Below are 16991 nucleotides of genomic sequence, written 5' to 3'. Positions count from 1 at the left end.
CAGGAGGGCCCTGACTCCCCGGTGAGCTGGTCGCGTCCTGCATTACCTGAGGCTGCGTGTTCTCCAGACCCAGTGTCAACAAAACTTCACTTCAGCTATGATCGTTTTCTCCTGGTTTTTTGCAGCTCTGCTGTTGGTCTCCTCCTCCTGGGCTCAGGTAACAAATACTTGATATTGTCATGTATTGCACAGCACGTTCACCAGGATTAAAAACACTGTGTTCGAAATAAAGAGTAGTCAATTCATCTATTGTGAAAACACAACTGCTTTGATTTCAATAAGGAGACATCAAGAAATAAAGTGAGCAAGAATAGTCCAAAATTATCTCTGGCGGCTGGGCTCTGGGCCAGAGACATCTTGGATGCTAGCGGATGACCTCAGACCATGTGAAGTGACCCCAGTCACCCCAGAGCCCAGAGCTGATGAGGCCAGAAGAGCCAGGAGAACAGGGTGGAGGTGGGCCAGAAAAATGTCTGGAATATGGATAAACAAACTTCTAGAAAGGCAGTAGTATGACTTGGATTGGCTGTGAAGTAAGTGAGCACTTCAGCTATTGGTTCAAAGTGAGGACTAACTGATGAGTGATGTGTGGAGTGAGGAATCAGCAACCCAGCATAGCTGAAGAGGAGGAACATCTTCATTATTGAAATTGTACCAAAGCTTCACTTGAACTTTTATTTTTGTGAATTCAACATTAGTTTTATTCTTTAACCTTGCACTGGAAAATTTAAAAAATTCAACATTTGCACAAGTTATGCCAAACCTTTATTTTAAAATTATTTTGTAGATACTGTAATTTCTCTCAAATTAGCAACAAAAAACTGTCTACTTGGTTTAACTTTCAGTGTGTTGAAAACCTCTCAGAGAAAAAGTGAAACGTCTCAAGAAATTACCAATGACATTAAATCACGCCATTACATTTTTATTATCCAAGCTTCTCTTTTTGAAGTTTGGCAGACAGCAGGAAGGATGAGGACTCAAAGGTTTTACAGATGAGAACATTGACTATCATGACATGGATCGTGCCACCAGATCAAAATCTCACTCAATTTTTATGTTTTCATATTAGCATAGATGACATGAACTCTGTCTTTGAGCTTAAATCCCATTTGCTCTTTTTTCATGATACATGACTCAACAAAGGAAGGTAAGAAAACAATTTTTTAATCTACTTTGATGCTTTTATCAAAGGCTTTTCGTGAATTCAGCTAAATTGGTACAGATATGATTCAGATGTGACAGAATCTGGACCCAATGTCTTTTCAGCGGTTGCTCCTGTGGAGGAGGAAGTACCCAGGGAGCCATCTGTTGGTGAGCTGCTGGAAAGAGCCAACAGAGACCGCAGTATGTCAGCCATTGTATTGTTACCCTCACTTATTTAGAAATCAAGTCCAGAATCTGTCCAGCTCAGTCCTGTGGTTCTCCTGCAGAGCCTGACTCTGATGAGCCCACCCTGATTGGAGGTGACATTGCAATCCACTCTGAGGCCGACAAGAATGCTGACCCATGCACCTCTAACGGCTGCCTCTGGTTGAAATACACTGATGGGAACGTCTACATCCCCTACTACATTGCTGATCACTACTGTAAGCTTAAGCTGCCACAAACATCACAGTTATGACATGTTCAGCCTTTGTTCATGACACCAACCGACTGCTGCAGCGTCTAACTACACTGAGTTTTGTAAAGCACATGTGTCAAAGTCAAGACCCAGGGGCCGGATCCTAGGCTAATTTAGGTTTTTTGTTGTTTGTTTTTTAGACTGATTTGACACTTCGATTATATTTTAGCTAGCTATCAGCTTCAGCATTTTCAGGTAGTAGCTTTAGTGATTTCAGATGTTAACTTCAGCATTTTCACCTTTCAGCTTCAGCATTTTTAGCTATCCATTTCAGCATCTTCATCTATCAGCTCTAACACTTTCAGCGTCCAAATTCAGCTTACAGCATTCACACTAACATTATTGCAGGTAATGCTATATATCAAGTTCATAATTATGTTTTTAGGTTTTTTAAGTTTTAAAACTTTAGTTTTAGTGTTTAAATAAAGTGTGACTAAAGCGTGTTTTGGATTCTCGTCGCCTGCGTGATTGAGTTTGACACCCCTGTTGTAAAGCTACTTTTTAACATTTATCATGTTGTCAGTGGAAGTTTTTATTCATTCAAAGCTGTGCTAAAGTTATGTTAGTAGAGTCATGGCATCTGGCAGTCTTCCTCTTTGAAATGTTTCATCATCATCCAAAGGTCTCCATCAGTCTGATGAAGACATCTGATAAACATTAAGGAAGCTCATGGATGAGTGGTGGAAGTCCACAAACCATGATTCAACTTCAAGACCTTTCTTATGTCGAATTAACTTTTTTTGGTTAAATGTGTTTATTCATAGAAAAACACACATTTTAAAGTTTTACTTCAAGAAAAAATATATTTGTTTATTGTGAAACATTTAAAACAAAAACCCACTATTCTGCAGTGTGACAATAGACATCTTCAATTCATCTGGTTAATGACATTTCTCTGGACAATTTTAATCTTGGTCAAAATAATGCAAATTAAGCAAAAAGGATCTGGTTTTCTGATGAATGCAGAACAAAGAGGATTTTTTTGACTGATTAGAGAAGTTCACCCATGACCAAGCAGCTTGAAGGTTTTGTTCTGTGAGTCAGATATACATTTAACAAAGGCGAGTTCTTAGACATGTGTCCTAAATACAAACATCTTTTCCTTAAACATGTAAACACTAAAGAAATTGAACTCATTTGAGTTGTAAGACTTCAAACGGACCCCCATCTCATTACTGACAGTTACCTTCTGATGAACGCCTATGGTTATGCACTTTGTGTTTAATAGGGCTGGGTATCGTTTATAATTTCCAGAAATGATTCGATTCGCAAGAGCCTGAATCGATTAGATTCCGATATTTTCAGATTCTTTCGATTTTTCACTTCAACTCGATTTTAAGTTTATAAATTTATACACATCTGTTTAGAAATAGATAGATTCTATTAAATCCTATTGAACGCTAGCATCAAGCTAGCAGACTTTTGCTTTGTGTGCTAAATCGATTTATATCTTTAGTGAATCAATTATTGATCTATTAAGCTTAAATCGATTTAAATCGATTAATCGATTTTTCAACCCAACCCTAGTATTTAGCAGAGGTGCAGTGGTGGTCATGGAACAGCTCAATGTCTTTTTTGATCTGCCAGCTGACCGGGAGAGAGCCATCATCGTTCGAGGGCTGGAGTCTTTCTCAGGTGTTTCCTGCATTCGTTTTAGACCCTACCAGAACGGAGATCATGAGTGGTTGAGCATCGAGTCCAGAAATGGGTAAGCCATGTCCATCCATCTATCTTCTTCTCCTCATCCGAGACTGGGTTGTGGGGGCAGCCACTTTCATTCACTTCCTCCAGCTCCTCTGGGGGGACCCCGAGGCGTTCCCAGACCAGTCGAGAAACATAGTCTCTCCAGCGTGTCCTGGGTCTTCCCCGGGGCCTCTGCCCAGTGGGACATGCCCGGAACACCTCTCCAGGGAGGCCTCCAGGAGGCATCCGGATCAGATGCCCGAACCATCTCAACTGGCTCCTCTCAATGTCAAGGAGAAGTGACTCTACTCCGAGATCTCTCCGGGTGACCGAGCTCCTCACCCTATCTCTAAGGGAGCGTCCAGCCACCCTCTGGAGAAAACTCATTTCAGCCGCTTGTAGTCAGGATCTTGTTCTTTCGGTCACGACCCAGAGCTCATGACCATAAGATCGACCGGTAAATTGAGAGCTTTGCTTTCTGGCTCAGCTCTCTTTTCACCACAACGGACCGGTGCAGCGACCACATAATAGCGGACGCCGCTCCAATCCTCCTGTCGATCTCACGCTCCGATCTTCCATCACTCGTGAACAAGACCCCAAGATATTTAAACTCCTCCACCTGAGGCAGGAGCACTCCACCCACCGAGAGAGGACAAACTACCTTTCTCTGGTCGAGGACCATGGCCTCAGACTTAGCGGTGCTGACCCTCATCCCAGTTGCTTCACACTCGGCTGCAAACCGCTCCAATGCATGCTGGAAGCCCTGGCTCGATGGAGCCAACAGAACAACATCATCTGCAAAGAGCAGAGATGAAATCCTGTGGTCCCCAAACCAGATCCCTTCCGGCCCCTGACTGCGCCTAGAAATTCTGTCCATAAAGACTATGGACAGAACCGGTGATAAAGGGCAGCCCTGCTGGAGTCCAGCATGCACCGGGGACAGGTCTGACTTACTGCCGGCCATGTGGACCAAGCTCCTGCTCCGGTCGTACAGAGACCGGACAGCCCTGAGTAAGGCTCCCCGGACCTCATACTCCCAGAGCACCCTCCACAGGACACCACGGGGAATGCGGTCGAACGCCTTCTCCAAATCCACAAAACACATATGGACTGGATCAAACCCTCCAGCACCCTGAAGAGGGTGTAGAAAGTAGGATAAGCCACGTGTTCCTTTTATTCATGCTAAAGGGATTTTAACAGTCTTATTGAACAATGCCTATCAAGACATAAACGCAGAGCACTGAAGACCTGATCCCAACAGAATCTGTCTGAAGGCAATAGAATAAGATAGGGTGACCCTGAAGTGCAAACATGTCGTAAAATTCTGCAACCCACAGCTGGAGCTTCGCTGAAATTAGCTTGTGTAAACAAATGAGAAATGAATCAAAGCACATTTAGAAAATCCTCTTCAGAAATTCTGAAAAAGAGTAAAGAAATAAAGATTCCCAAATTGGCTGAATGAATTGCTGTTTAAGAGAAAACCACTGACACACATTAAAGAACCAATGGGTTCCTGATGCATAGAACAGAGCCCAAAGGAACTTGGCCATATTGTCTCCGTTTTGTTGAGTTTTGTTGAGTCCACTCACAGCTCCTCCCACCATCCCTCACTGATCCTAAAGGGACTTGCAGAATTCGGTCCTTGTTTCAGTGTCAGGAATGGAATGTCACTAGGATTGAAAATGCCCATGAGTGACATCCTACAGACCGGTGGACCAGAGTTACGTTCAGCTTTCCCATTTCTTTGTAACTTCATTGCAGTTGTCCCGTATTTGATCAATTGGGCATAAAACCCTTCTGTTCTTTCCTTCACGACAGCTGCTACTCCTACGTGGGTCGTCAGGGTGGCGGTCAGACGGTGTCCCTGAGCAGACAGGGCTGCCTGTACCACAGCACTGTCCAGCACGAGCTGCTCCATGCCCTCGGCTTCAACCACGAGCAGACCCGCTCGGACAGGGATAACCACATCAGAGTGCTCTGGGAAAACATCATTGATGGTCAGATCAATAATAATTTCCCCCCACAGTAAAGCTAGCTCTTATGAAAAAAAGATGGATTATTTTTTGGCTGTTGAAAGACAAAATGGATGAAGTGGGAAAGCCTAGCTAGCTTTAACAAAACAGCTGAAGAGCTGAAAGCTGCTTTGTTTTTGCTAAAATGTTGTCTCCTATACGCAGACATGGTGTACAATTTCTACAAGATCGACACTCTGAACCAGGGAACTCCTTATGACTACAACTCTGTCATGCAATATGAGAGGTAAAACACATCTTGCATGTGTCCTTCACGCTCGTTGAATGCTTTGTAGCTGTCTTACTTTGACCTCTGGGATGGCGGTGGTGCAGAGGTGGAGCAGTCCTCCTCTGAAGGTTACAAATTTGCTTCTCCAGCCAAAGTGCTTAAGTGTGACCCCTCAGTAATTCCCATCATCCTCTGTGTTCATTGTGACTTTTCAGGTATGCCTTCTCAAAGAACAACCTTCCCACCATGGAGCCCATTCCCAACAGCAATGTTTCCTTTGGCCAGGCCACGGAGATGAGCAAGAATGACATTGACAGGTTGAACCGCCTCTATAAATGCTGTAAGTTTCCTGTTCCCAAAGCAAATATGTTCAAATGTTATGTTAATGTAAGCTTTTATAATTTCCTCCTTTGGAAAGTAGCAGATTTTAGAAAGGACGGTATGGAAAAGATGGCAATGTTGGAGATCTGGAGGAGTGAAAGAGCAAACACTCAAAGACATGTCTGTGTATAAGACCATATGAAACTATAATATTAACTTTCAGTGTTTTTTTTTTTAATGTTACCACACACAACTTCTTCACGTCCAATGGATCATGCAATAGTGATCATACTATTTCTGTTAATAAAAGGTTATGACACAATGAGGGAGGTCTTCCCAGCTGACATGATTTTCTCTGCAGAAACTGCTCCTGAACCAGGAAAACATGAAACCTGGAAACGTTCCTGGATCTGAACCCAGTTTTCCATCCCCATCCTGATGCATCAAATGGCTGAATGCTGTTTCTGAAGGCAAATAAATAAAGACGTTTGGGTTTAAAAAAAGCATATTTGTGCTCCTGTTTTCCCCCCTGAAATATCATGTATTAGCTTTGCTTCAATGAGAGATCTCTGTTTGTTCCCAGTCATTGTCAGGTCTGCAAAGACAGTGGAAAAGTGGATTTCAGTTACCTCCTTCGTCTACTTTATTGAGTAACTTAACCCTTTGGAGATGTCGCCAGCAACACCCCAAAACACAGCCTCTTTAACTCATTGACCCCTCAACATGAATCAGTTGGTTCTTAGCTGGAGAAAAGCAGCTTTGAATATTGGGTTTGCAACACATTACTAACATAAGTTCCCTGAGTACATTCCATCACCATCCACCTCAGTGAAACATAATCACTCACCTGAGCACAGGTATCAGCTCACCTTACAATAACCGTTTGTGTGACAGAATGAAAGTCATTATCTGAATGGGTTTGTATGATGGAGGGTGTGAGCTGCTGTTACACTTGCATTGAGTACATTATGACTAGTTTAAATGCGGAGACTATTTTGGCCAACAAGTGTGTGTGTAACTATAGAGTGTGTGTGTAGACAGGCCCCGCCCATTCTAGTTTATCACTTAGTCCTGGTTGTTTTATGATGTTGCTTCCCTCTGTTGCCATCTTCTTCTTTCTCTCTTTCTGTGTGTGATTGAGCCCCTGCGACAGACTGGAGACCTGTCCAGGGTGTACCCCGCCTTCGCCCATCAGTACCCGGGATAGGTGACCCCAAAAGGGACGAAGCGGTCAGGAAAATGAATGAATGAATGCTACCATGTAGCTGAAATATTAGCTAAACTTCAAAATAGCATAAAAAATCTTGCTTTTTTGGTAAATGACAAAATAGTCCAAAAAGCTACAATTATGTCAATATAACAACTAAAGAGCCAAAAATGCTCAAAAAACCCAGAAAGTGCAAAAACAACCAAAATAGCTCTGATATTACCAGCTAAAATTTTGGATGAATCCCAAATGACTTTAAAATAACCCATACATTTACAGCACTTAATGGTAAAAAACAAAAAAAAACAAGGAATCTGAAAAACTTTACCTGCACTGTTCAGAACCAGGTATTTATCATACTGCTAGAAGTTTGGGATGAAGATGTCCTGATCTATTTTAGGTCAGTGAATCAGATCCAATCAGATCGATCAAAATGGATCAATATCGTCTATGAATCGTATCGGTGACCATAGATTATGACATGTATCAAATCGCCATTGAAATGAATCGGTACACCCTAAATGCATTTTCAAAACAAGATTTTTCAATGTTTTACAGAAATAAAATGTCAGCTGTGGTTACCAGGATGAATATATAGAAAATACAGTACATTTATAAAAATAACTTAACAGAACATTATATAAATTTGACACAGAAAAAAACAACAACCCTTCAAAGTCTCTTGTGTGCTGCCCTTTTTAAGTCATTATTTTATATGACTGACATACTTTAGATATTTTTATATATATTGGTCAAATTAACCTAAAATTCTTTAAAAATCTAAAATCAACTCTGCTCTGTATAAACTTTGATGGTGCATTCACACCAGACACAGTGGGCAAGGCGGAGGCGTCAAGTTTCAAATTTCATGTAAAGACGCGATCATCTGATGCAGTGGGATTTGGGGGTCAGGTGCGGCTAGGCAAGGTTAATGCAGAATGTCAACCAATCAGGGACTCAGCTTTGAATACATGATGTTTTTAGTACATCAAAAGGTAGGGTCCGGCTGATCTAGCATATGCCACAGCCCGGTCTCACAGTGCTGACCCGCCAGGGTTTGGCTGCCCGGCAGATGGAGAGCTGACGAGGGTGCTGTGTACTGGTGCGCGATCGCTCTAATAAAAAGATCTACCAGCTTCATCTGTATTTTTCCCCCTCAGGATAATGCAGGACCATGGTGTGGGACAGAAATTCTTCAAACCGTGCCACAGGCAGACAGAAGTAACGTTTAAAACTGTTGAAACTGTTCTCACAAATGTTTAGGACAGTCTTATTGTCTAAAGTATATCAAAAAAAGGAGGACAAACTGATTGTTGTCATCTGTGCCCATCCAGAGATATAATTATCATCCTTTACTTATCGAGATAGGAAGAAAAAAGACGCTGCTTGGAAGAAAAAAAAATCGAGGACATTGGACTGCCCAGTAGGTTTTCAAATGCTCTATTTGATTATAGCTGTTTATCCAACGCTAACTAGCCTACAAGCTAACGTTAGCTTCCCAGTATGAAGAAACTCCCCCCCACTCACAAATTAATTTTTATTCGGAGGAAGAGTGCAGAAAAATCCTGAGGGACAGGTATTAGAAGAACAGGAGAAAGGAGATGGAGAGAAGTGTTTCAGCAGATGAGTCAGGCCACAGTTGGAAGCAGTGACGTGCAGAGAGGTTCACAGCTGGTGAGACTCTGACGTCATCAGTCAGATTTACAGACATATGAACTCTACAGAACACCTGATTCACCATTTGATTGACAGTAGTTAAAGTGTGTTGTTTAAAATTTAATGTCAGCATTTTTCTTCGGTTTACAAACTGTAGCATAAAAAAAATCACCAAGATTGTTATTATTGACTAACTTTTACTTCTGAATGAAGTCTGTGCTGCTTCTTCTGAAGAAACAAATGAATAACCTGTTTACAGAAATCTTCTTTTTCTTTCTTCAGTGTTAAAAGTCTCTCTGTCTCAGTGGAGATCACTGCCAGTCTAAACAAATTCTTGAGTTTAGAGGTTTAAAAACAAAATCTTCCATTTATAAATTGATGCTAGACAATATTAATATTTCACTTATTCAGAGGTTGTTTGTTTATAAGTGTGAACTGCGGGCACACGCAGGCACGCTGAGTAGGCTTAGAGAGGCTCATTGAAGGTCTATGGGGAAGCTCAAGGATGACGTCATGAAATGGGCGGGACTGACGAGGAGAGAAAGACGGAGCCTCAGAGATCGAGTCGTTTACTTATGGGTATTAAAACGGTCCAGAAAAATGACTCATATTTCATAAATCATTTGTTTTTTAGTGTTCCCAATGTAATATATGATCATATGATTCAGGAGTGTCAAACTCAATCGCACAGGGACCAAAATCCAAAACACACTTTAGGTCACGGGCCGAACAGGAAAAAACAGTTATTGAACACTCTAAAACTACATTTTTAAAACTTTAAAACTGTAACTTGTTAACATAATTATGAGCTAGATATATAGCATTACCTGTGATAATGCTAGTGTGAATGCTGTAAGCTGAATTTGGCTGTTGAAGATGCTAGTGCTGATAGCTGAAGATGGTGAAATTCATAGCTGAAAACACTGAAGCTGAAAATGCTGAAGCTGAAAATGCTGAAGCTGATAGTCATTTAAAATATTAGCTAAATGCCAAATTAGCCTAAAAAACAAAAAAAGTATATATACGTTAGCTGTTTAGCATGTACCTGAAAAAATAAACTTCAAAACACCCTAAAAAACGTTTTAAAATAAATAAATTAGCCAAAACTGCTATTTATGTCACTGAAATGTCAGCTAAACTTCAAAATACCATAAAAACTGAAAAAAGCCTAAATTAGCCTAAACAGCTAGCATGTAGCTGAAATATTAACTATACTCCAAAATAGCCTAAAAAATATTAGTAAGTGCCAAAATAGTCAGAAAAGCCATTTTCGGACTATTTCGCCCATTTTTAAAACTTTAAAACCATAACTTTTTAACATAATCATAAATAATAAAAAGGGAAGAATATCATTCCAGAATAAATCAATTTAAACCTTGAATAACTTTCAATATTTTACTCTCTATAAAAATACATTTTGTCAAAATTATACAAGTTAGAAATAACTGCAAGATAACATCGGGTCATCAATAGGGCCGCATTGAATTACCAGGAGGGCCGGATCTGGCCCCCAGGCCTTGACACATGATATATGGATTTAGTTTACTCTAAAAGTCTTAAGAAAATTATGGTATGGCCCCTTTAAAACTCATCAACGTTGTAAAATCAGAGTTTTTTGCAAAAATTAGAATGTTAGATTAAATGAAAACAAAATCCTTGTCATAATCTCAGTCTGGAAGATGTGTTTATGGCACTGACCAGGCAGCAACACAGGGCACACGTGCAGTTTCACTGAGTTTATTCATCTCAACAAAAAAGCTGATTTATTGTTGACTTTCTTAAGTTTCCACAGTCATTTGATTCAACAAAGTTCATCATTCTCTCCATCAGTATCCCTCAGCTCTCAGTTTATCTTCCACTTTATCAGCAGTCAGATTAAACTGACAGTCCCTCAAAGCTTTCACCAGGTCCTCAGTTCGGGCTTCAGCCTCCCGACTTTTCGTCCACTCCTTCAGGAGCTCCATTGCTGTTTCCTCCAGCTCAGTGGGGTGCCGTTTGGAAATAGACTCCAGCTTGCTTTCGCTCATACCCAGTCTGCGGCCCAGTTTACGCCAACTCCTTCCCAGGTTCTCTGAAATCACCCTTGAGGCGATGACCAGCTTGGCTGAGAGAGCAGAACAAGTTGTTAGGGGTTTAGTTAGGCTCAGACATCCATGCTCAAAGACCACTGTCCTGTGTCTTCCTCTGATATTCTTGACTTCCTCACGGATCAGTCAAACAGAAGCCACATGGTTGGGATGAAAAAGAAACCAGACTGTGGCCCTCAAAACTGAACCTTCATTCAGAAAAGAGATTTATGTCAGTATTGCTCCTGTCATAACAGATAAACTCCTGCTGAAGAGAAATCTGCTACTGAAGGAGAGTAAGCTCTGAGGTTTTGGTGAAACAGCTATAAATCTCATAAAATGTAAACACTGATTTTCAGAGCTGGACTTCAACACCTGATGTTAAAAAAAATATGTCTATAAATAGAAGTTTGGAAATGGTCGTGGAAAGATCAGAAGAATGACTTTAGAACAATTCAGAATGTGGTTTCCACAGCAAAATGTTTGATGAAGATGAAAACTACCTAAAAAGATATGCCTAACAAGGCTCATGAGCACTGAAGTTTTCTCTTTAGTTTCACTGGATGTTCAGGTAGAACTCGCACAGTCTCACTGATTAAAGGGTAACCACACAAGGAAGTTGGAGGCTGACTCCACCCACAGCTGAAATGTGAAAATCCAGTGTGAAGGGTGGGGCTGGGGAACAGGACTGTTATTTGGGGTTTGGTTACCCTTTAGAGCAGTGTTTCTCGACCCTGGTCCTCGAAGAACATTGATCTGTATGTTTTCCATGTTGCTCTGCTTGAACATGCCTGATTCAGCACATCATCAGTGTGACTGAAGTCATCAAAGGCAGATGTGTTAGAGCATGGTAGGTTTGACAGTGTTCCTGAAGACCATGATCGGAAAACACTGGTTTAGAGCAATGTTGGCCAGTGACTTTGGGATAAACAAGCAATTGTAGCCAATAAAAAAGGAGGTAAACATGAAAAAACAAACAACTTTTGGCTTAATAAATAATTTGTTTTTCCTAATAATATTCTTATAGTAATAAATAGGTGTTTTGTTGTGTTACTTGCTTTGCTCTGATTTACAATATATTACTAATGTAGAGAGCTCATAATGAGAGCACTGCGACACAAAGCTGCTTTTTTCCGCGACAGTATCCACTTATAAACATGGATTACGCAAACACTTCACAACTGCACTACTCTGCATAATAGACTCATTTACTCTGCTTCAGAATCCGCTGGAATTACGTGAATTGCGTTAACTGTTAAAAAGTTACTGTAGACAAAAGAATCTAGCCTAAACGCTGCGCTGTTGAAGGATTTTAACATAGTTCTTTCATTCACTCCAACTGCCGCCAGTATCGGGTGCACATGCACGGTGCGTGCGCACGGACCCAAACTGAACGACTCAGATGTACATTCTAATAAAATATAAATAATAATAAATCTTATATTAGGTTGTTACACCTGCACCCACATACAGGAACAAGACTTTTGGAGTCGCGGAGATTCTGTGGGTTCTTTTTACATCACAGAACGTCTAGCTGCACCGGTGTGAACAAGAACTTTTTTAGGTACACCATTGAAACATTCAGTCGCAAAGGGAACCAAATTGGTCGCACTCTAGAGCCCTATCTGTTTGTACAATTGTAGCACATCTGTAAACAGGCATCTTTACCATTCCAATATGGCGTCCAACTTCGCATATGCAACAAGCTAGCATGACCCCTCTAGTGATATTAACCTCAGTGTTCACAATACCTGTAATTCCTAACCTTGTTAGCAACACTTAAAAACAGACCTATATCACTAAGACATCAGTTACTGTGACTACACTAACTTTGTTAGTAACACAATAGAAACACAGTTTGACACTGCTACACATTAGCCACGTTAATGTATTTACAAGAACACATATTGCAGGAACAAACATTACCCCCCCACACACACACACATATATATAACATACCGATGTTTCGACAGCGTGCATCTGCCTTTCAGAATTACTCAATCAATATAAACAATCTGAATTATTCTAAAAGACACTTCAAATTTTAAGGTGGGTGTCATTCAAACAATGCTTTTAAGTGTGTCTCGTAGTTCTTAACCTTTGACTGTAAAAAATACTGTAAAACTATAGTATACATGTTTTTCTTATACAGTCAATGTGCTGAACATATGCTCATTTTTAATATAACAAAATAGTTTATATAGCTTTGTCTGTTCAACAAACGAACAATAGTTCCTTGTATCAGCGTAGGTTCAGCTCCCTCCAAGAGGCTGATTGTGACATGATTCTGATGTCTATGATTCTGACTGCTTTGGCTCTAAGGTATGAATGAGATGCTGCCTGTGTGTGCTGTGTATGAAATACTGCTCTTACTGACGAGTTTAATAGGTGTATTTGTATTCCTGTAGATTAGGGACTGCAGATGGAAACTAGCTATCTAGCTATAATCTGGTACAGAACATCTCTGTTTGTTTTAAACTTAATGAATCTGTACATTGTCCCTTCAAATAAAGACTATTCATTCATTCATCCATTCATTCATTCTTCATTCTTCTTCCCTGCTCTACAGCTGAGAGGCAACAGCGCCTCCTGGAGGCAAAGTCGTCAGTTTCAGACGGGCGGTTCCGGGTCTGGTTCGGTACCTGTCTCCTCCTCGCTCGGACCTCGGATGGGGGCTGGGTCCTGCTGCAGTTTTTTGGAGAGGTCAGGCCGAGGGATGTTCTTTAAAAGATTGTTCAGGAGGTCCCGCTTTTCGGGCCCCAGGAGCTCCCTCTCCCGCATAGCCTGAAACAGGTCGTGGCCGCTCGATATCCTCTCGAGATCTCGTTTACCGATACGATCTCCAAGCAGGAACTTCAGCTTCGTCAGGTCGTCTTCTTTTAGCTGGTTGGAAATGTCCAGCAGAAGCGCGTTAAACGTCTCTGAACTCATGACGGCGACGCCGCGCGAACTTCTCTCTTTTACTTTCACTTTCGGGTTTCTACTGTCGGATCGACTTCGAGCATAGATCTGCAACAACTAGAGCAGCCAGCATGATTTCGGCCAAGGGGTGGTAATCTAATCCAGTCTGTTTCTATGCCACAGTTACAGCTGCTCTACAGCATAGACTGTATATAAAATAACTGGACAGAGCAAACCCCCCTACTTCTGTGTTCCATATAGGAAGTACCACTGGGTTGCAAAAAGGCCAAAGTCCCATTGACTTCCATTGAGAAACAGACAGTTATTTCTCAGTCATTTTATATGTCAGAATAATCATTCTTCCTCTGCTGCTTTCTGCTTAACATCTTTTTTCTAATCCTAATTTTTTAAAAGATTTTTTTTCCCTTATCACAAGTTAGTAGAGTTATAAATTGACCAATCAGATGGCTCAATAAGCGTTTGTGGGTCTGACGTCGAACGTCTGGGGGGTTTGATTGACAGATGACGGGTAGCCAATGGGAGCAGACTTCATCAATGGGTCCGTGAAGACCTTTTAACACCTACTTTACAATTCAACAATGTACCAATCATTGTCCTACTGTTGTTTTCCTCAATGGAATGTACCGATGCAGCAGTTTAAAACAACAAGAGGAGCATGCTGTCGACATTTTTAGATGAGGATTTACTCTGTAGAAATAGATTTCACTCTGAGGTTATGTGCTTTGGACTTTTTTGTTTGTTTAACGTTCATTTTTCTTTGTTTCACTGTTTTGATTGTAGCTTATAAATTTTAAGTTGCATATTTGCGCATAAAATCACCAACCAAAGTTTCATCTTCGCCGCACTTTTCCAGCTTGCAGCCTGAATTAGACGCAGACGTCTGAGGAGCGGGAGACAAACTTCAATGGATGTTGTTGTATTTTCAAACAGAAAAAAGATCCAGCTGTTCACTTGTTAGGATGGTTATTTATTTTAAATACCGCTGAACGCGCTTCTCACGTGCATCTGATCAGACTGTAACGTGGCAGCGCATGTGAAGTAACGCTGCGACGCGCGAGAGGGGGACACGCGCAGTTCTGCAGCAGCGTCACCCAAATGCTCCTTTTATCTCAACAAAAAGGAATAAATGTAAGTAAATCCCAAAGGACCGCTGACAGAATCAAATGTTGGAATGGTTCTCCCTCAAAGGCTTCAACAATGACTTGTACAATTCTCCCGAGCCGCCGTTATTAAAGTGGAAGCTGTTTACATCCGCGGTCTCGTGGTAGAGGCGTGGAAAGAGGCGGACACTCGCATAAACTCACTCCTGATTGTCGACAGTACTTCCTGTAGATTCCATGACTCAGCTATGACTCAGACCAATCGCTGAAGATGGGTTGCCTACTTTCGCGAGGAGAGGAAGTAATGCATTTCCAACGGGGGACCTCATTGCTCGCTCAGTCCATTATTTTTACAGTCTATGCTCTACAGGATCCTTACATTCTCTGATCATTGTGCGGCAGGAGTTCTCTTTGGGAGCCAATCGCGCAGAGACGGTTCTGGCTAGTTTAGCGCCATGGGCCAAACTCTCACCCCCTTGTCCCGCTCCCCTCAAGCCCCGCCCCCAAGAGCTCAAAGATTGCATGCATCTAAACCAGAAGTCTGCTACCTTTGCCAGTGAAAGAGCTATTTGTACCTGTTTGGTAATGATCAAAACCTAACCTTTTTTTAAACATTTTTTAAGAGTTATTCGAACATTTGAAACTTTGCATCATTCAATTGTTGTATTTTATAGTAAATGTGAATTGTATTTGGGCGCAAATATTTTTTCTTCCAATTCTGAAGTCTTTTTTCTTTTTTTTTTTTTTTGACAAATGCTCATCTTACTTTCTTTCAAAATAAAATACTTCCTGTCATAAATAGGAACAGTCAAGTGAAACAAATGCATTCTTAAACAACATGAGACAAAAATTACATTTTTTCATGTTTACGTTCACTTTGGTAAGCCATCATCCTTTTTCCTACTTACTACTGCGGTTAACTGGAGCATAAACATGAAACATGATTAGTTAATGATCCAGTGGAAAAAGTATATATATGTTAACCACTCCCCTCTGAATAGCTACTAACCATTATGCAGGATAAGATAAAATGTACTTAAAAGTCATAAAATAAACACAGCAATGAGAAAAAAATCTGACTACTTTTTACCAAAGTTTTGCCTAGTATTTGTAATCTATGGATTCTGGATGAAACGTAGAGCAAACAAGGTCTAATGATGTCAGCAAGGATGTAAAAAACCAATACAGTTTTTTCACATCAGGTATAAATGTATTAACTTAACTAAAATAATTTAAATCAAAGCTAAGCCTTACTTTTAAAAATTACATTTTTTTTTCTTCAGCCAGAGAGCCACTATGGAGGGTGCAAGAGCCACTTGTGGCTCCAGACCTTCAGGTTGGAGACCCCTGATCTAAACACAAAACAATGTTATTTATGTTACTTTGTCAAGTGTATTATGGAGGACAAAATGGGACCATTTGAAATAAAGATATAAACCTTTAAATTTTAAATAAATGTGTCATTAATTATGGTTACTTAGAGATACTTTAGTTTCAGGACACCCAACATTTTCCAAACACAAGTACTACACAAAACATGCCGAAGACAAGCGTGAAATGGAAATGTATTAGTTTTTTTTGTTTGTTTGTTTTTTGCTATTTGACCATTTATCAGTCATACCGTTATTGCAGTTTTAAACACATATATCACATTTCTCATTTTTCATATCATCCAGGCCCAATTTATACATACAAATATACACACACACTAACATGTATACATCTTTTTTACCTAAATAGCTTTTATGAAACTAATCAGTTTGTTAATAATTAAGGGAGCTGTTTTAACTCCACCCAACTATCTACAAACAACCTGTCAAAATGTCGTGATTTGTTTGGTTTACTTTTGTCGCTCATTTTCCTTTTCTTGGGTTTTTTTCTTGGGCATTTTACTTTGACTTTGTCTATTCTCTTGTGGATCTTGTTAAGCAGTCACAGCTGCCTGCACCTTGCTAATCAGCCATACTGCATTTAGGGAACTCTCACTGAACTCTCAGTTTTGGCAAGGCAAGGCAAGTTTATTTGTATAGCACATTTCATGTACAGAGACAATTCAAAGTGCTTTACATAAAACATTAAAAGAAAAAAAAGAAATAGTAAAAATGTGATCATTAAAGTAAGATTAAAAGAAAGTAAAAAGATTTTAATTTAAAACAAGCATAGATAAACAGTGC

At 40.4% G+C, this 16991-nt stretch overlaps 2 protein-coding genes across 2 annotated transcripts; one reads left to right on the top strand and one right to left on the bottom strand.

Moving 5' to 3' along the window:
• Nucleotides 1–6370, top strand: LOC112160285 (high choriolytic enzyme 1). Its single transcript, XM_024294709.2, has 9 exons — nucleotides 1–157; nucleotides 1144–1147; nucleotides 1267–1344; nucleotides 1431–1586; nucleotides 3209–3329; nucleotides 5123–5301; nucleotides 5482–5563; nucleotides 5761–5885; nucleotides 6228–6370. Coding segments are annotated over exons 1-9 (807 nt in total). The 5' UTR covers nucleotides 1–97; the 3' UTR covers nucleotides 6230–6370.
• Nucleotides 6371–10450: 4080 nt separating this feature from the next.
• On the bottom strand, nucleotides 10451–13874 carry fadd (Fas (tnfrsf6)-associated via death domain). The gene is made up of 2 exons (XM_024295724.2): nucleotides 13438–13874; nucleotides 10451–10833 (listed from the first exon to the last, which is right to left on the bottom strand). Exons 1-2 carry the CDS (start codon nucleotides 13724–13726, stop codon nucleotides 10556–10558), a joined length of 567 nt encoding a protein of 188 aa, XP_024151492.1. The 5' UTR covers nucleotides 13727–13874; the 3' UTR covers nucleotides 10451–10555.
• Nucleotides 13875–16991: the final 3117 nt, after the last annotated feature.

The sequence above is a fragment of the Oryzias melastigma genome, linkage group LG3 (assembly GCF_002922805.2).
Source record: "Oryzias melastigma strain HK-1 linkage group LG3, ASM292280v2, whole genome shotgun sequence".
NCBI lineage: Eukaryota > Metazoa > Chordata > Actinopteri > Beloniformes > Adrianichthyidae > Oryzias > Oryzias melastigma.
Note: the sequence above shows the minus strand (reverse complement) of the source record. Positions and strands in the feature narration are given on the sequence as shown.